The sequence below is a fragment of the Musca autumnalis genome, unplaced genomic scaffold (assembly GCF_047663935.1).
Source record: "Musca autumnalis isolate F117 unplaced genomic scaffold, ASM4766393v1 scaffold_3, whole genome shotgun sequence".
NCBI classification, from domain to species: Eukaryota; Metazoa; Arthropoda; class Insecta; order Diptera; family Muscidae; genus Musca; species Musca autumnalis.
Window position 1 is genome coordinate 28,435,024 of NW_027411866.1, and position 25,000 is coordinate 28,460,023.

Genomic DNA, 25,000 nt, shown 5'->3' on the forward strand with positions numbered 1-25,000 from the left:
TGTTCACAACGTGTTAGCATCTACACAGGCTGTGAGCGATAACAAATTTACGCTCACTTAGAGCAAATTGGCTCTCTTGTGAGTCACAATGCCTCCTCCTGTACTATAACAAAATGCAAAAAACATAAAAATATTTGAAAAAACAGAGTTTTACGTCAATTTTTGCATCCATTTTTTTGTGGCGTTTAAATGACCAGTGGCTTTATCTGGATTAAATTGTAAGTGTAAGAAGAAAAGTGAAAACTAACTGAACTGAAGTTTAGTGTGAATAACTGAAATAAAGTCATTAAAGCATTGTAGAATCGTAATCTAAAACGAATTCTCGTGCGTCTACACGGGATTGAGTCAAATCGTAATTCCGTAACATTATGAAAATATTTTTGAATTTTTATTCACAGTTTAAAATTGCGAAAAAAATTGTTAAATTTTTCCTTTTATATAAAATCATTGCAATAGCTACTTTTATAAACGGGTTTCGTTTTACGTGTCCATAGAATGTGAATTCTCCTCCAGTACACGGAAATTTTTGGCGGCCGCCAAAATCTGCGGCAAAGACAAACGTAAATTTTTTGTCTCCCCATGGGTTAATGTTTACTAAATTATTGATTACAAATTAAATTAATTTTGTAGCAAACAGATAAGAATTGCAGTTCTAATCATGCATATTGTTCGTGAGCAACTAGTTGTTAAATTAAAAAAAACGTAGATTATTTAAATTACGTATGAAATTAATATGAGTGCCATCCTTTGTCAATTAATCTGAAATCATTGCCTTTATAGAAGATATTTCTTGGGAATAATTTGTCAGTACATTTTCGAACGTTTATGATTGTGGTGTAACATTTTGCAAAATGAAAGTGATTTTTACTGTTTTGCTATTGAACATTTTACTCGCGTCTTATGAAGCAGCTAATAACACCACCACCAGCGAAGAAGTTTATGTAAGTCGTGCTATAAAATTATAAACAATAACAAATTTGAAGTCAATATTCTTTTTCAGAATCCCCTTGAAGATGAGCATAGTTTATTTTTGTGGAGAAATTCGTTCATAAAAGAGAATACATTTAGGTATGTAATTAATTGGCAGCTCAAATACAAACTAGCTAAGTGCTGTATATGAATTCAGTAACTTTTATCGATTAAAAAGTTGCTAAAATTTCTTTTATTTTTGGAACAACTACAAAACAAACAAATACAAGTAAATAATTAGTAAAGTTGTGAAAAAAGTTACTGAATACTATACAACTGTCCCACTGTGGTGGAAATTCTAATTTTCATTAATCCGATACAAACTTTTCAACTTTTGGACAAACATTAGCTGTGTATTTTTATGTGATAATTAGTAATAATTATTACTACTGTCAAGGACGTACGCAAGGAGGCGAGGATCGAAACTAGTCTTCCCTGCCTTACCCCTTGGCGAACAATGCCAAACATTCTCCACTAATAAATTAGTTGTTTTAAATATTAAAACAACACCAATGGGACTAAGACAGACTATTTTGAAAAATCAAAATTGTAAAAGCTATCCCTATAAAAAACGCCACCAATGTTCTATTCCGGAAAATATTTTGTATGTGAAGTCGATTTTCGATCTGTCGATAGATAAAAGACAACGCCGACTGATACGATTTTACTTGCTTTCCGAAATAGAATTGACAAGTTTTCATGAGTTTACTTCCAAGCGATTACAAGTTACGACTTTGGGCACAAGTGATTGATTAATCGGTGTCGACAAATTAGAGATATTTCCTTATTTTTTTACAAAATATTTGAACTCTAGTTCCAATAAATAGCAAAATAGCAAATTCAAACGCTTCTTCTCGTTCCGCTAATAAAAAAACGCTTCTTTTGAAACATTATTTCAAAGATGGAGAATACAGTCTGAACAAATATCTTGGAGTCTTTCGACTTAAATTATTTTGTCAGGACATAGCTACAAGTTTGACTATAGGTTTCTGATATTGTTTTCTCGAATATTTATTCGACCATGTTTTTGGCAAAGTCTAAACATGTGATTCGTGGTCCCAAAGAGTACTGCTAGCAGGATTTGGAGTTCATGAGTCGAAGTCTGTATTGCCCGACTCATGGTAAAAACTCCTTCTTTTTTAATTTACTTTTTAGTTAGATATCACGGACTCAATCTCGTCGGTTAAAGAAGTAAATTTTGTTCATTTTATGACATAAAAAATATTTTCCTAGGTTATAGACAATTTTCGATAGGAATTATTCGAACAAGTCCAATATGCACTCGCGGATGCCAGTTATTCTTCTTTTTCGAGGTATTTAATTCATAGAAGTCGTTTAGAGTCTATTCAGGTAAATAATTTAAAAGAGATAATAAAAATTAAATACCTTGACGTATTACAGTATACCAGTATTGAAAGCGGGCTATGTAGGTCCACGTTTTCGCAAAGCCCCCATACAAAGTGACGCGTGACGCGTCGTCGTTTTAAGGAAATTTTAAGATATTCGTCCCATTTGACCACCGAATTGGTTGTAATTTGGTATTTTGTGTCTCCAGAGGCTAAAAAATATTTCTACTAAATTTTGTTTACATAGGTCCACATTTTGGTATAGCACCCATATAACGCCCCATATATAGTACGCGTCATTTTAAGATATTTTGAATGTATAAGTCCCATTTGAGCACCGAATTGGTTGTAATTTGGTATTTTGTGTCTCCAGAGGCTAAAAAACCTTTCTACCGAAGTTTGTTTATATAGGTCTACGTTTTGGTATAGCCCCCATATATTAGTATTACTCCCATTTGACCACAGAATCGGTTCTAAGTTTGTATTTTGTGTTTCCAGAGGCTAAGAAATATTTCTACCATAAAATGTTTATATAGGTCCAGGTTTTGATATAAACCCCATAGGACGATATCTCCCGATTTTCGGTATTTTGAAGGTTTTAGCCTCATTATCGCAGCGAAATGGCTGAAATTTGCTATTTAGTCTTCGTTGTAGGTATAAAACTTTCCCCCGGAAATTTGTAGGTATAGGTCCACGCCTTAGTATAGCCCCCATAGGAGGGTACCTCCCGATTTTCGGTATTTTGAAGGTTGTGGCCTCAATATTCCACCGAAATGGCTGAAATTTAGTGGTTAGTCTTCATTTGGGGTATATAATATTCCATATGAAATTTGTCGGTATAGGTCTAGGCCTTCATATAGTCCCCATTGAACGGTACCTCCCGATTTTCGGTATTTTGAAGGTTGTGGTCTCAATATTTCACAGAAATGGCTTAAATTTGGTGGTTAGTCTTCATTTGTGGTATAAAACATTCCATATGAAATTTGCCGGTATAGGTCACACGCCTTCACACGCCTTCGTACTCGCAATTTTCGGAATTTTTGAAGGTTTTAGCTATACTATACTACCAAAATGCCTGAAATTTACTATTTCGACCTCTTTTGGGAAGCAAAATTTTCTCCCAGAAATTTATCTGTATCGGCCCACGTTTAATGTACACCCCATGGAACGGTACATCCCATTTTTCGGTGTTTTGAAGCGTTTAGCCTCATTATAACACCGAAATGGCTAAAATTTGGTACATAGTCTTCGTTGTGGGTATAAAACATTCCACCTGAAATTAGTCGGTATAGGTCAACGTCTTCATATAGCTCCAATAGAACGGCACCGCCTGATTTTCGGTATTTTGAAGGTTTAAACCTCATAATTCCACCGAAGTGGCTGAAATTTTTAGTCTTTCTCCGGGCTACAAAAATTTCTCTCAGAAATTTGTCGGTACAAGTCAACGTTTTGAAAGAACGGTACCTCCCGATTATCGGTATTTTGAATTTTGTAGCCTCATTATTTCACCGAAGTAGCTGTAATTTGGTATTTAGTCTTTTTCTGGGCTACAAAAATTTCCCTTAGAAATTTGTCGGGATACGTGCATGTTTTTGGGGGTACCCCCATAGAACGGTATATCCCAATTTTCGGTATATTGAAGGTTTTAGCCTCATTATTACAAGTAAATGGCTGCAAGATGGTACCTAGTCTTCGTTGAGGGTATAAAACTTCCCACCTAAAATTTGTTGGTATAGGTGCATGTCTTCATATAGCCCCCATAGAACGGTACCTCCCGATTTTCTACATATAGCTCGTTCTCCACCAAAATAGCTCAGATTTGGTATTAAGTTTTCGATAGAGGTATGAAACATTGCATCCGAAATGTGCCGGTATAGGACGACGTCCTCAAATACCCCCATAGGACCGTACCTTCCGATTTACGGTATTTTGAAAGTAGTGGCCTCGATATACCTCCGATATGACAGAAATTTAGTATTTAAATTGCCATGGGTGTAAAAAAAATATTGCAGAAGAAGCCCTTTTCTTCAAATAACACCCATAGAAACGTACTTCCCGATTTTCGGTATTTTAAGGTTGTGTCATCAATATCCCATCGAAACGGATGAAATTTAATATTTTATCTCCGTTGGTGGTTTAAAACTTCGCACCTGAAAATTTCCGGTATTGTTCCATGTTTTTATATACCCCCCTTAGAAAGATCCCTCCCAATTTCCGGTATTTTGAAAGTTTTAGCCTCAATATTCAATGGGAATAACTGAAATTTGGCATTTAGTCTTCGCTGGAGTTACGAAACTTTCCTCCAGAAATGTATCGGTATAGGTTAACGTTTTGTACAGTCTCCATAGAACGGTGCTCCCGATGTTGTTAACTATCAAAATCCAGAATATCCAGGTTTAGGTTTAGACGGTTTTGCCCAATTTTTGAAGGGAGTATTATCAGTTGAGATATATGTACTACTCCTGAAATAAAAGAAAGAGTTTAGTACTTTCATAAACGAAATAAAACGAATTGTTCCTATTCACTTCAATACAGTTCGTGGTCGAGGGTATAAAAAGTTCGGCCTGGCCGAACTTAACGCTTTTCTTACTTGTTTTTGAGATGTCATGTCTTCAGTCAAAACGATTGAGGATTATTTTCGTAGAACACTTCGACCTTCTAAGCACTTCGACCTTAAGAGCCGCTATAAAAGTACCACAAGATGACGTTTTTCAGCTTCGAAATGTCGCTTAGAAAATTTTAGGTAAGGCTCTCATTGACAACTAATCGATTTTGTCGCGTTTTCGTGGTCGTTTTGTGCATTTACCCTGTTTTTGTTCAAAAAATACTATATTTTGTTTTTTGTATATTCGTTACAGAACGTACAAAAACACAAAACACATTTTTTTCTGAGCAAACAGGGGTAAATGTAAAAATTGACTATGAAAACGCGACAAAATCGATTAGTTGTCAATAAAAGTAAATAAATAAATAAAAATTTTCTGAGCGACATTTTTGCAGAACATTTCGAAGCTGAAAAACCTCATCTTGTGGTACTTTTATAGCGCCTCTTAAAATAAAAGACGAAAAGGACATGGAAGGAAGCGAGTTAGAAGGTCGAAGTGCTCTACGAAAATAATGCTCATTCGATTTGACTGCAGACATGTCATCTCAAAAATAAGCTATAGCAACACTGAACGAAGATATAACGCTAATTCTTGAGGGCTTATAGGGTCTCCAGCAAAATATTCATCACGCCATAACGCGAAAGTTCGACTCACGGCGGATCTGTCCTTTGGGGTTCTTAATATATTCACCAAGAGCTTTCATCTCCAAAAGGAATTATCTCTTCCCCAAAATTTGTGTTCACAGTGTAATTAATAAAAAATCAACTAAGAACCTTTAAAATAGCTTTACGTAACCTTTCACAACAGTTTAAAATTTCATGATTTTTGGTCAAGTTGCTTTAATTTAACAATCGAAGGTTGTTTACGAAAATGATTTTATTATCCATTGCTACAAAAATAATTCTCTTTCCATATCATAAATTAACGGATGGCAGTCCACATAGTGTTCCTTCTACACCATGGATGCGCCGCTTTTTGCTACGAACTACAAAATAAGTCTTTTTCCATAATTTATTTAGTTATCTCTTCTCTTCTTTTTATCTCGTAATTATTTTAATGACCAAATGTTTGTGTATGTTTGTGCCAAGAATTGCAAAGTCCGCCACAAAACATTCGAATCAGCTGATAAAACTTGCAAATTCTTACAAGGAAAATTTTGCTTGCAAAAACTTGTAAGTTCTCAGTAACAAAAGTCCCCAAAACTCTCCAAAATTCTCTCCAAATTCGCTCTCTTTTACTTTACAAGTTTGTTATCGAACAAAATGCTGACATGTTGCAGAATATTTTGATTTTGGTGTTTCTTTTGGAAAAGCCGAAAAGTGAGTGTTATTCTCATTCATATGAGAATACTAGACACTTAAAGACTTCGGTTTTTCGCTAAAAAGGCATCATTTCAAAAACTGAGAAGCCAATTGATAATTCCCTTCGCCGGGATAAAATCATGATATTGGTAGCGATCAGTAAAATTTTGCAAAACACGTGTCAGTTCGTTTTGAAAAAACATTACTCTCTGTAATAGAGGGTGTTTAATTGGGCAACAACAAATTCTCCAGTTCGATAGGATAAAATGTTGTGGTGAGGGAGGGGTGATCCATAGGTATGTTTCTCAGTTACCGTATATGATGAGCAGTGGAGGGAGAAAAGAACCAAAGAAATAAAAACACAAGCAGTATCAGTTTAAAAAATAATAATATGCTGGAAGTTTATTTGTGATTCTTTTCAAATAACAAAGAGATTACCTTTTGTAATCTGGAGTTGGCGCAGAGGCCTTGGTGCTTTCGCTTCTAGAGATAAAACAAAAGTGAACGCAGAGGTTCACGTGGATCGCAGAGGATCTTCGTTTATTACTAATACAACTACAATTATTCCAGTGAGAGAACAGTCTCTTTGGAAGTTATGAGTGTTAGTTATTATGGTGAGACCGATTGACTTGGAGCAAATCAAACAAAAATAACAACACGTATTTTGATTTGTATGATCACCGCGACATTGGATAAAAATGCAAACAACTTCTAGTATGTATTTTTTGAAAGTATATATTTAGACTACAGAAACAATAGTAGGGTTTTGTCCTGTCAGATCCAGTTCGGATTTTATGCCCTCATCTAAACCGGGATAAATCTACACTTTTTTGCATTTATCAGGCCTTTATCTCAGAAACGAATATGAATTTGGCCTTGCTGTCTTTAGCAATATTGTAGTCCTAAACTAGTAGAACTTATCTTTTGCCACACATAAGAAAAACTCCATCTAGGACATCAAAATCTATAAAATATAGAAAATTGTATATAATTGCTGAAATTCTGGTTAGTATCAGCTAAACTATTGGGAGTTGAATCAAGTAACATTTTGCAAAAATATTCCAAATAAAGTTCTCAACAATTCTTTAGAACATTCTAAAACTCTAAAATGCTTACTTCATGTTGTTTCAGCGGTATTTTGCATGCTATCTTTTACAACACGTATTTCAAACACAGCACGATGGGGCCAATAGCAGGTTTTCGAGGCAAAAAGTCAATTTTTGAAGTGAACAATTTGAAAAAAAATAATAACGGATTTCGATTGCCAACACTCTGAATCACTAAAAATAAAAAAATAAATCAATCTGGTAACATCACATAGCGACATACTGATCTGGCAATGGTGACATATTTTCTTATGCATCATTTTCCGACATTCATTATAAATAAGTAGTGAAAGCATTTTAGGCCCCAAAAAGAACATTTCAACATTTTTATATTTTTTAAACATGGAAAGCTCTTCAATGGGTATGCAAAAAAAGATAGTGTTAACAAATAATAAAAATGTTGTGTGTGGTAAATGTATTTTTGAGTTAAGATGTAATGTCTTTTTTGGAGTATTTTGCTTTGTTATCCACGTGTTCTCTGGAGTATAACTTTTGAGATCTAGGTAGATCTAGGATATTATATATATGTGGTGAAAGGTATTAATGTGTACTATCATTTTGTGAAAAAATTAGCTGCGCCTATTTGCGCCTTTTCATAAAAATCTGATTTCATATGTCGTAATACTTAAAAATATGGACATTTTTATGTTTTGGTTGGCGAATAATCGGAAACCCATTAATGTTACCAATTGGATTTGGGAATATTTAATAGACGTATATAATAATAATAATATATAATTTCAAAGATATCGCAAACTTTGGCTTTTGTGGCGGAATCTTAGCCGATTTTTACTAAATTTGGAACCTTTTTTTTATTAACTTATAACAAACCAAAGACAAAACCATGAAATTTGAACATATGTATATAGGGGAACTATTTCTATATCTGAACCGATTTCAATATAACTTGACAAACTTATTTGTTGTCCGAATTCCGTAACATTTTCCAAATTTTATTGTAATTTGATGGAATTTGCATGCTTGGTCAATCATTTTCCTGAAATCGGACGAACATATATATGGGAGCTATATCCAATTCTGAACCGATTTCAATATGATTTGCCAAAAATGTTTCTAGACCAAAATCCGTCACACATTTCAAATTTCATCAAGATTGGACATACATAGCGGGATTGGTGCACCAAATACCTAAAATCGGGCGAAAATATATATGGGAGCAATATCAAAATCTGAACCGATTTCAATATAACTTGGCAAACTTATTTGTGGTCCTAATTCCGTGGTATTTTCCAAATCGCATAAAAATTGGGCAGAATTTGCGTGTTTGGTCCATCAATTGCTTAAAATCGGGCGAACATATATACGGCAGCTATATGTATATATGAACCGATATGAACCAAATTTGGCATATTAGTTTCTAAGCCCACATCTGTACAAAATTTGGAAGGTCTAGCTTGCCCCAGTGATTTGTTGCCTCGAAAACCTGTCATTGGCCCCATCTTGCACAGTTCACACAACAGTTAATTCTCGCATTTCGGATTTCACTACATTTTTGACATTTTTATTAAATCGACATTGAAAAATGTACTGAAAACAACGGCATAGAGGCATTTTACAACAATGACATGTTCTGAAGAGTTGTGTATTACATTCCAGGGGATATTTTTCCAAAAGAAAATATTCCGAAAAAATTAACGGTTTTGGAGATACGGTGCGAAATGTATAAAAATTGTGGAATTTTTGCATATATTTTGAAATTTTAAGTAATAAATGTAGTTTTTCGAGTTCATTATTTCTCCAAATATTTTATTCTTGTCCTTATCTACAAATTTGCTTCAGGAGTCAGAAGAAGATTCGCATTGGTTTCAGAGATATAGCCCCGGATTTCTTTAAAAACTCAAAATTTAACCATGCTTAGATGGGACCATAAAATCCGAGCTGGATCTGACACAACAAAATCCAACTAGGGCTTCTTGTCGTTTGGGTCTGTACTTTCAAAAAATCCTCAGATCGAATTGTTTGCACAAGATCACCTTAAAAATGTTGCACAGTGTAATCAGTACAACAACGATTTCAATAAGTTTTGTGTGTACTGTATGATGGGGGAAGGAAAGCAATGAATTAAATGCACTCGCGGTATCAGTTTAAAATACAATAATATGCTGGAAGTTTATTTGTGATTCTTTTGAAACAACAAAGAGATTACCTTTTGTAATCTGGAGTTGGCGCAGTGGCCTTGGTGCTTTCGCTTCTAAAGATAAAACAAAAGTGAACGCAGAGGTTCACGTGGATCGCAGAGGATCTTAGTGATCGCAGAGGATCGTGTTGATCGCAGAGGATCTTCGTTTATTACTAATACAACTACAATTATTCCAGTGAGAGAACAGTCTCTCCTATGTATAAAAATGAGCAAACCAACAACAACCGTCGCCCGTTGGTATCTACACTCTCCGGTCTCCGCAATGGGAACTTGTAGAGGTGATACCCGAGCTGTCAATCAGCATCCGTGATCGACTGGGCTCGAGAAGTTGAAGGCCAACGTATCTAACTTATACAGAGGGTAATAAATGAAGTTGAGTCAATGGGGGAATACTCCAACTCAAGCAATCAAAACAGAATTTTGTAAAAGTTTGTAAAAATTTGTACAAACCTTTGGGTCGTCGTACAGACCTAATGTTTCAGCAACATTTGTAAGTAAAAAGACACCCCTAATTTTATCTATATTTGTATTTTCAGACTAAATGAACAACAGAAGCAAATGGATGGCATTTTAAAAGAAAACCAAGAAATTACAACTGTGTTCAAAAATGTGTAAGTAGAATCAAAGACATATGTATGTACATACATACATTTATAAAGAAGTGCCAAAGTGCATATGTAGTTTTATTTAACATCCAATATACATATGTTACATGAAAATCCCCTTTAAAGGGTGAAAAATAGAAATAATTGTATATGGAATGAAATGTATAAACTAAAGGATCTATTCAAGACCATTTTCTTGAACATTGGATTGCTAATACGTATAAAACTTTTTAAACATAACATCATGTTAAACGCCCACCCAAATCACTGAAAAATGATAACAAGAAATTTCGTATCTTGTTATTTTCTTCTTCTATTCGTTTGGCTTGAGGTCATAAATAAAAAACAGATAAATTTTTGTTTTTTATTATTTGTTTATTTTTCCAATATTTCGACTATCTTCGATAGTCATCTTGTTATATTTATTGGTCTGTTCCTTTACTTTTGAAAATGGTAAAACCAGCAAAAGTAGTAAAAGTTATAAACTGCTCCCATATGAATTGTATGGTGTCTGAAGTAAAGGAACGCTTTTCGAATATAAAGTGGTTAAACTTGAAGATTCTTGCACGTAAAGGAAAAGGGCTTATGTCTTTGGTAAAATTAGGAATTCGAAAAATTTTTTTGAATTTTGCAACAAGCAAATATAATTCTTCTAAATCCATATTTCAAACAGCATGAAACAACTAGTAAAGTTGTAAAAATTTTACTGAATACTGTACAACTGTGCCCCTGTGCTGGAAATTCTAATTTTCATTAATCCAAACAATTTCTTCTATATGTGTATTTTCAGACTAAATGAACAAGAAAGGCAAATGGAGGGCATTTTAAAAGAAAACCAAGAAATTACAACTGTGTAAGTAGAATCAAAGACATATGTATGTACATACATTTATAAAGAAGTTCCAAAGTGCATATGCAGTTTTATTTAACATAAAATATAAGCACACAACCTATACATGTTACATGAAAATCCTCTTTAAAGGGTGAAAAATTGAAAAAATAGTACCTGGACTGAAATTTATAAACTAAAGGATCTATTCAAGAACAATTTCCTGAACATTGGATTGCTAAACGTATAAAACTTTTTAAACAAAACATTCAGGTATGTGATGGAAATCGATTTCGTGCTCAAAACAAGTCAAAAACGATTGTAGGTGTGATGCATGTATATTTTCCGATATCGAATTGTTTTCGATATCGGTTTCATATTTCATTTTGTTCTATGGAAAAATTGATCAAAAAGACGTGTGATGCAATTCGATAATCCTCGTTTTGAAAACGGTCATATTTTTGTGGTAGATTTATAAACAATGTAATGCATTTTGATATTTTTTAGGAAAAAATCTTGAAATTTAAACACTGTTATAGAATAGATAAATGTACATTTATTTGCCTTATATTTAGTATATTTTGTTACGAAAATAGTTGATATTTCGATATAAAAAAACACATATCAATATAGGTACATATCTACTTTTCTTTCCTATAGATTAGTGAAGACATCCGCTTAATATGTTGTTTGCACTGTTTTTAAAGTTCTCATATAAATGGACAAGAATTTCCACACTAAACTTCCATATAGGCCAATTTAAACAAGAACACAAATTTATTTTATTTGCTATTACATTTTTTCGGCTTTTACCATCGCCAAGACTAAAAAGTAGGTCTGTACGATAACCCAAAAGTTAGTACAAATTTGCACAAACTTTTGAAAAATAGTGTTCGATAACAAACTTGTAAAGTAAATAAGAGCGAATTTGGAGACAATAGTGAGAGAATTTTGGAGAATTTTGCTTACAAGTTTTTGCTGGGAAAATTTTTCTTGTAAGAACTTGCAAGTTTGATCAGCTGATTTAAATTCGAATGTTTTGTGGCGGACTACTTGGCAAAAACATACATAAACAAACGTTTGGTTATTAAAATAAATTGAAATAAAAAAGGGAAAAATTATTAAATAAATAATGGACAACGATAATGTAAATAATGTGGTTTGTGGCGACTATTTTTATACCCTACACCACTATGTGGTAAGGGGTATTATGTGTTAGTGCATTTGTATGTAACATACAAAAGGAAGCGAGATAGACCCATAGTTCCTTCTAGGGATATACATAGAATCACTTTCTGAGTCGATTTATGCATGTCCGTCCGTCCGTCCGTCCGTTCGCAACATACAGGTCGCATTTGTTGACCGATTTCGCTGAAAATTTAGCCGTCGGAAGATCAAGTTCGAAGATGGGATATATCGGTCCACGTTATTGGTATAGCCCCCATATAACGGTACCCCCCGATTTACGGTATTTTGACGTGTTTAGCTACATTTTCAGACCGATTTAGCTATAACTTGACATTTAGGGTTCTTAGGTATCAATAAACTTATATAACAAAAGTTGTGGACATAGGTCCACGCTTTGGTATAGCCCCCTATATAACGGTACCCCCCCATTTACTGTATTTTGACGTTTTTAGCTACATTTTCAGACCGATGTAGCTATAATTTAACATTTTGGGTTCTTAAGTGTCAATAAACTTATATAACAAAAGTTGCGGACATAGGTCCCCGTTTTGGTATAGCCCCCATATAACGGTGCCCCCCGATTTACGGTTTTTTGATGTTTTTAGCTACATTTTCAGACCGATTTGGCTATAATTTGACATTTAGGGTTCTTAAGTGTCAATAAACATATATAACAAAACTTGTGGACATAGGTCCACGTTTTGGTATAGCCCCCATATGACGGTACGCCCCGATTTACGGTATTTTGACGTTTTTAGTTACATTTTCAGAGCTATAAATCGACATTTAGGGTTCTTAGTGACCAAAAAACTTATATTCGAAAAAAATATGAACATAGGTACATGTTTTGATATAGCCCCATATAACGGTACCTCCCGATTTTCGGTATTTTGAGATTTTTACCTACAAGTTTTAACCGAATTAGCTGTAATTTGAACATTTGACATTTTAAGTTCTTAGTGGTCACCACACCTCTCCACCAAAATTGTCTGAAATTTTGGGAAATGCGTCTTTTGTTTGCAGGCAGGTCAAGTTCGATGATGGGCTATATCGGTCCACGTTTTGGTATAGCCTCCATATGACGTTGACCTCCGATTCACGGTATTTTCACGTTTTTAGCTACATTTTCAGACCGATTTAGCTATTATTCGACATTTAGGGTTCTTAAGTGTAAATAAAATTATATAACAAAAGTTGTGGACATAGGTCCCCGTTTTGGTATAGCCCCCTTATAACGTTACCGCCCGATTTCAGGTATTTTGACGTTTTAAGTCACATTTCTAAACCGAATTAGCTATAATTTGATATTCAGGATTCTTAGTGACCAAAAAACTTATATTCGAAAAAATTATGAACATAGGTCCATGTTTTGGTATAGCCCTATATAACGGTACCTCCCGATTTTCGGTATTTTGAAAATTTTACCTACAAGTTTTAACCGAATTATCTCTAATTTGAACATTTGAAATTCTTAGTGGTCACCACACCTCTCCACCAAAAATTGTCAAGAAAGGTCGATGTATTGATAAAGCCCCCATATAAAAGTACCTCCCGATTTTCAGTAATTTGATGATTTTAGCTACAATATTAAACCGAACTAGCAGTAATTTGACATTTGAAGTTCTTAGTGGTCACAACACCTCTCCATCAAAAATTGTCAACATAGATCCATGTTCGGATATAGCTCCAAATTTTCAGTAATTTGGCAATTTTAGCTACAATTTTTAACCGAACTAACTGTAATTTGACATTTGAAGGTTGTAGTGGTCGCCACACATCTACATCAACAATTTTCAACATAGCCCCATTATAACGATACTTCCCGATTTTCGGTACTTTGGGGATTTTACTTAAATGTTTAACCGAACGTATGTCCATGTTTTGGTATAGACCCAAAACAAACCTCCCGATTTTCCATACCTTAGCTTTATATATTGGACTAACTTTCTGTAATTTGAAATTTAAAAGCCAACAAAAATTTTGCAACAAAAATTGATCATTTAAGTTCCTATTTTCGTATAGCCCACATACATCCGAACTAGCTGTTAATGACATTTGAAGTTCCCACGTTGTGTACAGATTTTCGGTATTTTGAGGATTTTAGCTGCAATTTTTAACCGAATTAGGAGTTATTTGACATTAAAGACACCCATCAAAAACTGTCAACATAGGTCCATGTTTTATTATAAGCCCTATTTAACGGTACTTCCCAATTTCTAGCCCACCAAAAATTGTCAACATACATAGATAGATATAGGCACCATAAAAAAGGGCCTACCGAATGAAGCATTTTATGTACATTATCTGACATTTTAACGTACCCACTTAAAGTTGGGGACAGGAATGAAAACTAATTATTCAATTTTAGTTCAGAATATTTTATGGTGGAGGGTATGAAAAGTTCGGCCCGGCCGAACTTAACGCTTTTTTACTTGTTTTACTTGTTTTTTACTATTTTTTTCTTTCAACTGCAGATTAGGGATCACCAGTCCGTTTTTTCTGTGTGGGAATTTTATGAAATTTAAACAACGTGGAATTGAAATTCGGTGCGGATCCCATCACATCTAAAAACAATTCACTCGTTTTGGGCAAATCGTTTTCATTACAAATCGATTCGAAATTCAGCACATGCCTGATCATAGGTGTGTACCATAACTTTCCCAGCAATAATTACTCAGTCAGTTCCAGCAAACTCTCTCAGTGAATTTTACTCTCTCGTCAAGAAAAATTGCAGAAAGTTATCGAACAACATTTTGCAAAAACTTGCAAGAAAGTCAGGTTTTTCCGAAAATGTATGAAATTTGTTTTTGTTTCTTTTGATATTTTAAACCAAACGGAACAAAAACATACATTTTAAAATTGCAGTTTACTTATTTAATGTTTTACTCCTATCCACCATCTAAAAAAGTGCAATTGTGAAGCTTTCTTGTTCAAAAATGTTAAAATTTCGAGTTGTATACATTGAACAAGTGATTTAAAGTCAGTTGATTTTCCAAATTTCCCAGCAACAGTTTGCAAGTTCTCAGCCACAAAACTCTCCAAAAATCTCTCCAAACTCGCTCTCTTTTGCTGGATAATTTTGTTTATCGAACAGCATTCAGTAAAAATTTGTACGAATTTGTAAAAATTTTTGGGTTATGGTACAGACCTTATGTTAAATGCCAACGCAACTCACTGAAAAATAATAACAAGAAATGTCGTATCTCCCCAGCAAACCAAATGTCTGATGTCCGACGTGTCTGAAGAATTTCGGAAGCAAAGTCGTTCAGATTTCGTTCCGATTTCTAAACGATTTTTCGGAGAGGAAACAGTTTAGATTTTGTACCGATTTCGTTCGGTTTCCGGAACGAATGTCGGAAAGAAATTTCCTTTCCGAATTTCCCAAGGATTTTCTTCAGATTTCATTACGAAATCGGACCGAAATCGATCCGATGTCGCTCTGACATTTCGTTCCGAAATTATGTCAACCACTTCATACAACTTTCGTTAAGATATCGTTACGATTTCGTTACGATGTCGGTACGATTGGTTTGCTGCGTCGTTATATTTATGTATATCTTTGGTAAAATTTGGAATTCGAAAAATTTTTGAATTTTGGAACAAGCAAATGTAATTCTTCTCAATCCATATTTCAAACAACATGAAACAACGAGTCAAGTTGTACAAATGTTTCTGAATACCATAAAACTGTACCCCAGTGCTGGAGATTCTAATTTTCATTAATCCGATAAAAACGTTTAAAGTTTTGGACACACAATTTTTTCTATATTTGTATTTTCAGACTTAATAAACAAGAAAAGCAAATGAATGGAATTTTAACTGAACTCCAAGAAATTAAAACTGAGTTAAAAACTGTGTAAGTAGAATTGTAATTTGGTATTCGAATAAAATTGTTTAATTTCTCAAATTTTAATTTTTCCCTTTCATATCAAATTCTTCTAAACCCATATTTGTATTTTCAGACAACATGAACAAGAGACGCAATTGAATGAAATTCTGAAACATGTTCAAGAAGGGAATGATGAGTTCAAAAAAATGTGAGTAGAATTAATTGTATATGGATATTTGAATGACATTTTTCATGCATCCATATTTTTAGACAAAATGAACAGAAGTGGAAAATTAACGACATGTTTGACCAAATCAAAGGTATCAGCAATAAGATAGTGGACCATACAGAGGAAATGGAATTGGTGAACCAATTTAAAATGGGAGCTAATGGCCAGTATGTATTTTCAATTTACCAACCATTTCAAATCAAATTATTGCTATTATTGGGCGCAGGCATATTGCGACTCTTTGTACACTGTACAATACCCTCCATAATAAGATCGAAATATTAGTCGGATACCAAATGAACTAAATTTATTCTCGATAAGCATAACATTCCATCTCGATATAACAAGATAAAGTTCGCAGTATTTTGGATAGATCTTCTTAGATTCCGAATAACCAAATTATAGCTGCGACTAGCAGCGAGCGACTCTTGCTGATAAATGCCTCGAAAAAGTAGCTTAAATCCTCATATTACTCAAACTCATGCGGTACAGTTATATGGGGATTATATCAAAACCTAGGCCTATGTTGAACATTTTTGGTGGAGAAGATGTATTACAACCGAGAACCTCCAATGTCAAAATTCAGGTTATTTGGTATGAAAATTTTTATGCACATTTATCCTCAAAATACTGAAAATTTGGGGTACCGTTATATGGGGGCCATATCTAAGCGTGGGCCTATGTCCAACATTTTTGGTGGAAATGTTTAGTGACCACTGTGAACCCTAATTACAAAATCTTAAATAGAAGTGTCGAAGCCGTTGATATAGCCATGATTTTTATATTAAAAATAACTTTCCTGAATAATACAGATTGACAGCTTTAAATTACAAATAAACAATGGAAAGAAAATGTACAGATATACAATGGCAAGCATGCATTTCATTATCGTTTTTCTCAACTTTTTGTTTTATGGAGTTAACCGATGTGTGCACTCGGCGGCCCAATTATTAATTTCGCACCGCTGGATCAGTAGACAGCGGATCCTATGCAAATGCATGTATGGTTAGGATAGTGGTATAGAAAATCTGATTAGACAGAATCTCGTTTTATCACTAAATAAAGCGAAATAGGACCAGAAATTTTTGCTTGTCTATATTAATAAAAGAGTAAAGTGTTTTTTTTAATTGTTATTTTTATTGACTCACTGACTGACTTTATGATTCGTCAACGCCCAGACGAAACGGCTGAAGTTAGAATCTTGACATTTTGGGTGAGGGTCAGTCTTGGTCCGAAGGTGTCAGAAAGTACCAAATGGTACTAAATTAGATACAATTTGGATTTGGGTGAACAGATAGGGCTGGAATTCTGAGATTTGGATTTAAGATTACTGTTGGATTTGGGTGAGCGGATAGAGCTTGAATCCTGAAATTTGGAATAAGGATTATAGTTGGGTTGTAGGTTTTGGAAATTCTTAGTATCATTTTGTACTTTTCGTACCCATAAATAAATTTGGTATAATTTGGATTTGGGTGAACAGATAGGGCCGGAATCCTGAGATTTGGAATTAAGATTACTGCTGAAGTGTAGGTTTGAGATATGGAGGTAATTTTGGAAATTCGCATATATGGGTACTAGACTGTCTTAACTCAAAGGGAAAAAATCGATGTCCCATTTTTTTATGCGGCACCCACGTAAAGTGTTTAGTTTTGTTAGATTTTAAGATTGCCAAAGTTTGAGTACAATCGGAATATGTTAACACGTCACTCGGCGTAGGGGTATTCTTAAATTTGGTATTATGGGAAATTTTCCATAGGTAAACGAAAAATACAAAAACTTGGTAAATGGTACTCCCAGTACAAAAGGTGTACGGATAGAGTTTGAATTCTGAATTTTGGTATAAGTGGCAGTGTTGGTGTGTACGGTTGAGATGTGGAGGTGGTTTTGGAAATGCGTACTATAAGAGTACGAAAGGCAGTAAATTTAGAATTGGAAAAAACGTTTTGTATTATATGAAGAAATATAATTGAAATTTAAAATCTGGGTTTAGGTAATGCTACTAAATGTAGTATTGGGTGATAGAATAGATCACGAAAATGCGTACTGCAAAAAAGTAATAAATAGTACAAAATTTTTAAATAAAGGCCAGTGACTCTAAGCGTAATAGGTTAACATGGAAATATGGTTCTTGAATTCAAACTACTTGAATGACCTGTTTCACTGAGATAATTTTAATTCATATTTATTCGAACATGTACCTTCCGTGTTTTTTTTTTTCTTTTTTTTTTTTTTGAGAAAAAATTTAAAACTCATTTTTGTTTTCAAACAAACAAAAAATTCTAATTCGAACGAATTGGAATCGTCTTACAAAAACCGACCAAAGGGGTGCGGAAAGTATTAATGTTGTACCGTTGGTATTGGGAAGATTAGGAATCGCATTTTGTAATTTGAATAAATTTTTCAAATTTCATTTTATTAATTCTAGAATAAATAAAACGGATGTCTGTTTGTATCCTATTTTCTATAAATGAAAACTTTTCGCTAACAAAGTAGCGGACACATGCTAGTTTTACATATTTTGACATATTTGCATAAAATAAGCATATGCAAAACCATATGCCAGAATTTGTCATGTAGCTGCCATAGAACACTACCTAACGATTTTAGCTATTTTCAAGGTTGTGCCCTTATTATCGAAGTTTGTGAAGTTAGTGGCCTCAATATTATACTGAAATGGCTGGTATTATGGTGTTTATGGTGTTTAGTCTTCGTTGGGTGTGCAAAACTTTCCACTTGAAATTTGTAGTTATATGTCCATGCTTCTTATTGCCCCCTTTTCGGTATTTTGAAGGTTATGGCTTCAATATTCCACCGAAATGGCTAAAATTTGGTATATTCAACTTTCCCCTTTAAATTTGTCGGTACCAATCCCATACAACTGTACCTCCCGATTTTCAGTATTTTAAAGGTTGTGGTTTCAATATTCCACAGAAATGGCTGAAATTTGGTATTTATTTTTCGTTGGTAGTATAAAAATTTCCCTCAAAATTTGTCCACGTCACACAATGTCGCGAGTTCATATTAACTGTGGCCAAAAATAGAAGGAGTTGTCGTAGGTGCATCAATTTTGGTACACGTATTATTGACTTACAATCTTCAGGACAAAAAATTGGGTTGGTCGGTCCACGTTTTGATATAACACCCATAGAACCGTACCTCCCGATTTTCGGTATTTTGAATGTTTTAGACACAATGACCAACCGAAAGTATTCAAATTTTGTGGTTAGTCTTCGGCAGAGGTATCAAACATTCCAACAGAGAATTGTGGGCTTAGGTCCACGTTTTGATATAGCCCCCATACAACGGTACCTCCCGATTATCGGTATTTTGAAGATTTTAGCCTCATTATTGCACCGAAATAGCTAAAATTTGGTATTTAGTCTTCGTATGGGGCATTATACCTTCACCTTGAAATTTGTCTGCATAGGTCCACGCCTTCATATAGCCCCCATAGGACGGTACCTCCCGATTTTCGGTATTTTGGATGTTTTAGCCTGATTATCACACCGAAATGGCTGAAAATTGGTATTAAGTCGCCGTTGGGGGACTTATAACCTTCCACCAGAAATGTGTCGGTATAGGTCCTCGTCTTCCTATAGCCCCCATAGAACCGTGCCTCCTTATTTTCGGTATTTTGAGTGTTGTGGCCTCAATATCCACCCGATATGACTGAAATTTGGTGTTTAGTCTTCATATTGTTTGTGAGCATATTAAATATATCAAACTCTTGTCTTTGTATATGAGAAATTTCCTTTAAAATTTTTTTTGACCGATTAGTGGTAAAAAAACGGTAAATTTTTTTGTAAAAAATCGAATTTTGATTTTCGCTGTTCACATTTTTTTTAAAAATTGATATTTTTAAAATTCTCTCGTTTTAAAACAAGATTATTAGGTACTTATTAAGTCCACAAAAATATATGATGATCGGTTCATTCGTTTTCGCGCTATAGCCAACACCGCAAAACGATTTGTGAAAAAAGGGGGTATCCTCTCAGTGAGGTGGTCGCTGAAAAAGAGAAATGACACATTCGTCTGCAAACCTCTGCAGCTAGAACCTTTATATATTTGAAGTACTCACTTTTTACTACTCATACAGCAAAAAATATCGATATACACTTTTATACCATTTTTCCCACTCCACTCAATTTAAAATTTGCTTCAGAAAATTAATAAACTTAGTAATACATGTTTGTGTAAATGTAAACACCATATGATTAATATTTACATGCAAACAAAAGGGTAGCCAAGTTTATTACATTCCAAGAGAATTTAGGAAACATTTTTGCAGCGACCGTTACTTTTAAATATTAAATACTAGCAAAAAGCCCGCTACTTCGTATGCGGAAAAGGAATAATATACAAATAAACAATATTTAATATGGAGAACACTGAAAATTTTGATGTACTAATACTTATTTGAATTGATATTTAATTTCTGTCAAGTACTGCTCTTCCACGTTTTGTTCGAATTTCAAAAAAAGACCTCTACACTTCAACAGCGGCCTACATTTTAAATTCCAGTCCATGTTTTATTAGAACGGTATGGGTATTTTGAAAATGCTATCCACATTTTCCAACCGAATTTTGGAATTTCTGATATCAAAATGTAGAAAACCATTATTCAGAAGATGTTACCCTATATAATTTTTGAGACATTTTATTTTAGGCCTTTTTTTCTCAGGATGTAAAAATCTTCTTGTAAAACATTAGCCGCATAAATCTACCATTTCAAATGAACTTACTATAACGTTCAGAACAGACAACAAAGATAAAAACAATTTTGTTGAAAAGGTACGTTTGACTTTTTATTTATTTAGAAACCGAATTCGTGTTAACCTAGAAACAATAGTACATTATTCAGTACAATTTTTAAAATCCAGGACCTTAGCTCAAATGTTACAGTTTTAGTTCTATTTGTTCACCAAATGTCAATAGTATTACATGTAGAAACCTTTCATACATTTAAAGGCGGATATATAAACATTCTGATCCAATCTCAACAGTGATCCTCATAACAAATTTCATTTATCGATTCACCCAATACCATTGCTTCAATATTTAGTATTATTTAATACTTCTAGTATACTTATTTTACGATCCTCTCTAACAATGAAACTGACAAATCAATAATATATCAGAATTTCACTTATATTCCTTAGCCCAATACCAAATTTATTGCAATTTTGTACTTTTCACGCACTAATGATATAATTCCATCTTCATTCCTACACCAACGTCAAATTTAATAGCATTCAGTACATTTCGTATTTCTCAATAAATCATCCAGCCCTCAGCCTAATTTTAGAATTTGTATGCATTTCAAAAAATCCGTACATAAACACCAACACAATCCCTCATACAACAATTCGAAATTCCACCTATGTATATCCCTTCATGCAACACCAAACTGGTACCAAATTTAGTACTTATAATATGTATAAGTTTTAAAATTACTTCCTTTTATCCAAAACTATATCCCAACCGCGATTTAGTATTTTTCGTATACATTAGTACGAATTTCCAAAACTTCCTCTCTATCTCCACTCTAAACGTCAACTGCTATACTAATACCGAATTTCACAATTTCAGCTCTACCCCTTTACACAATAACAATTTGGACCGCCGAACAGCGGCTATAATACCAAATTTCCGAATTCCACCTCTATTCATAATAACATTAATACTTTTCGTATGAAAGTACGAATTTCAATAACTATCTCCAACAGTAATTGCGAATTTCAGGATTCCACCTCTATCCGTCCACCCAAATTTAAATCGTAGCAAATTTAGTACCATTTAGTACTTTTGGTACCCATAAGTACGAATTTCCAAAACTTCCTCAATCCCACAGTCCAACAGTAACCTTAACTCGAAATTTCAGGATTCCAGCTCTATTCGTTCACTCAAATATAAATTGTACCAAATTCAGTACCATTTAGTACTTTCCGTACCCATAAGTACGAATTTCCAAAACTACCTCAATGCTACACTCCATAAGTAATCTTAACTATAATTTTCAGGATTCCAGCTCTATCTGTTCACCCAAATCCAAAATGTACCAAACTTAGTAACATTTAGTACTTTCCTTACCCATAAGTACGAATTTCCGAAACTACCTCAATCCTACAGTCCAACAGTAATCTTAATTCCATACTTCATGACTCCAGCTCTATTCGTTCCCCAAAATCCAAATTGTACCAAATTTAGTACTTATCGTACCCATCAGTACGAATTTCCTCAACCCCACACTCCAACAGTAACCTTAAGTCCAACAGTAATCTTATTTCCAAATTTCAGGATCCCAGCTCTATTCGTTCCCCCAAATCCAAACTGTTCCAAATTTATTACTTTTGGTACAAATAAGTTCGAATTTCCAAAACTTCCTCAATCCTACACTCCAACAGTAACCTTCATTTGAAATTTCAGAATTCCAACTCTATCCGTTCACCCAAATATAAATTGTACCAAATTTAGTACATTTAGTACTTTCCGTAACCATAAGTACGAATTTCCAAAACTACCTCAATCCTACACTCCATCAGTAATCTTAATTCCAAATTTCAGGATTCCAACTCTATCCGTTCACCTAAATACAAATTGTACCAAATTTAGTACATTTAGTACTTTCCGTACCCATAAGTATGAATTTCCAAAACTATCTCAATCCTACACTCCATCAGTAACCTTAATTCGAAATTTCAGAATTCCAACTCTATCCGTTCAACTAAATTTAAATTGTACTCTATCCGTTCAACTAAATTTAAATTGTACTAAATTTAGTACCATTTAGTACTTTCTGTACCCATAAGTACGAATTTCCAAGACTAACTCAATCCTACACTCCAAAAGTAATTAAATTCCAAATTTCAGGTTTCCAGCTCTATCCGTTCACCCAAATCCAATTTGTACCAAATTTAGTACCGTTTAATACTTTTCGTACCCATAAGTAAGAATTTCCAAAACTACCTCAATCCTTCGCTCCATCAGTAATCTTAATTCCAAATATCAGGTTTCCATGTCTATCTAAATCCAAATTGTACCAAATTTGGTACCATTTAGTACTTTTCGTACACATTAGTATGAATTTGTAAAACTACCCCCATATCTCAATCGTACACTTCAACGGTAATCTAAATTCCAAATTTCATGTTTTCAGCTCTATCCGTTCACCCGAATCCAAATTGTACAAATTTAGTACCATTTAGAACTACTCGGACACATAAGTACGAACTTCCAGAATCATTTCCTTATATCAGCACCACTTCCCAACCTTGATTCCCATACCAAATATGAAGATTGTAGCTATATCCGCTCAAAATATACAATTGGTACCAAATTTAGTAACTTTTCGTACGCTTATAGGTCGAATTTCCAAAAACCCTTTGGTACAACTTTCTAACTCTCCATCAGTTACCCTCATTCTAAATTTCAGAATTCTAGCTCTTCCCGTTTGCCTAATACAAAGGGTACCATATTTAGTACCTTTTTCAAAATTTCTATAACAAATGGAGTTGTTAGAAAATTGATTATTTATTCTAGTAACTCGTACTGCATTTTAAGAATTACTTGTTGGAACGGAAAGCCTATTTTGTCCCGGCCCACGCTAGAGTAATTTCAATGAAATTTTGACATGAAACTTTGCATTTTTTTGGGAAAAATGCATAATTTCAAGAAACTAGTGTACACGGTTTCATGTGTTCTGCAGTTTTGCATTTTTACATTTTCTTTTACTTTCATGTCAAAATTTCAGTGAAATTACTCTTAGTGTGGCCCGGGCCTTAATACCATTTCCAATTTACGAATGATAACTTTCTCCATTGCGATTCTTAAACAATCGTGGAGACTTTTTTTGTTGACAACTGGTTCTAAAAAGGTTCGTATAGAGCTAAAATTGTGTTAACCCTGTGAATTGCTGCAAATATTGGGGTATAATTGCTTGTAAGTTTAATAATTGCATATTTGTAGGCATCGGTTATTATTAACAGCGTATTTGTATTAACAGCGTTTAAGATATTCGGCACTGGTCTTTTTAACTTTAATAATTGTTTACTCAAAAAAAGTACAAGTCAAAATTAAAGCCTAGGTCCATGGCTCCTCATGGTAAATATGCCGAGTCTTTTTCGATCGATTCCACTATTTTTTCAATATCTTCTTAATTTTTTTTATAAATGGTTTCAATATTCGAGTGCACAGGGAAAAATGCATTTTAGCAGTGTGCATCGGTTTGAAAACATAGATTAAGGCCCGTTCTTATATCTTTTCTTTAAAATCCCTTTTTGTTATACCTTACTTTAAGAAAAATAAGGAATAAAGTTCGCATTACCAGGAATTTGTTATTACATCTTCCATTCCACTTCAAGCAAAACAGTCTGTATACATAAAATTTACTCAAATCGGATTGGTTGATTTGAATTTGCTCTCAATTTTGCCTTGTTTTTGGGCGCACTTTAACTTTTAAAAGGAACACAAAGTTGATTTTAATTTATCTGACACTTATTATTAAAGCAAACTTGTAGGAATATAAAACGGGTTATCTGTCCGATATCAGCTAACATTTAACTACAAAAAAGGATATAATAACGGGCCTAAGCATATTTATCTCTTTTATAATTGGAGCCATGAATGTTAAATAAAGTTTAATTCCATCATTGCCCATCAACCTAGAAATCATTTCTGCAGTTAATTCCCCGCAGTAGAAATGATGGAAAATGTTATTTCAATTCAACCCACTGTTCTGTCATAAATTATTACAGCTGCGACCAGTTAGTATATGATGCATATCATTTGTGCGCTACTACTATTCACGTGCTGAAATTAAAAAAGATCAGTAG

At 33.8% G+C, this 25,000-nt stretch overlaps 2 protein-coding genes across 3 annotated transcripts in view; one reads left to right on the forward strand and one right to left on the reverse strand.

Annotated features, from left to right (window-relative positions):
* LOC141396772 (ryncolin-4-like) overlaps positions 1-25,000 on the reverse strand; it is a 315,108-nt gene that overhangs the window by 138,838 nt on the left and 151,270 nt on the right. The window lies entirely within an intron of this gene.
* Positions 632-25,000, forward strand: part of LOC141399906 (ryncolin-4-like) — a 43,270-nt gene continuing 18,901 nt past the window's right edge. The window contains exons 1-8 of one of the 2 annotated variants that reach the window (XM_073979270.1): positions 647-720; positions 781-941; positions 1,001-1,068; positions 10,026-10,100; positions 10,885-10,947; positions 15,893-15,967; positions 16,074-16,148; positions 16,211-16,336. In XM_073979270.1, the coding sequence (XP_073835371.1) occupies positions 852-941; positions 1,001-1,068; positions 10,026-10,100; positions 10,885-10,947; positions 15,893-15,967; positions 16,074-16,148; positions 16,211-16,336 (572 nt within the window). In that variant the 5' untranslated portion in view covers positions 647-720; positions 781-851. Of the gene's footprint in view, positions 942-1,000; positions 1,069-10,025; positions 10,101-10,884; positions 10,948-15,892; positions 15,968-16,073; positions 16,149-16,210; positions 16,337-25,000 lie in introns of both variants that reach the window. The other variant, XM_073979269.1, reaches the window with a different exon arrangement.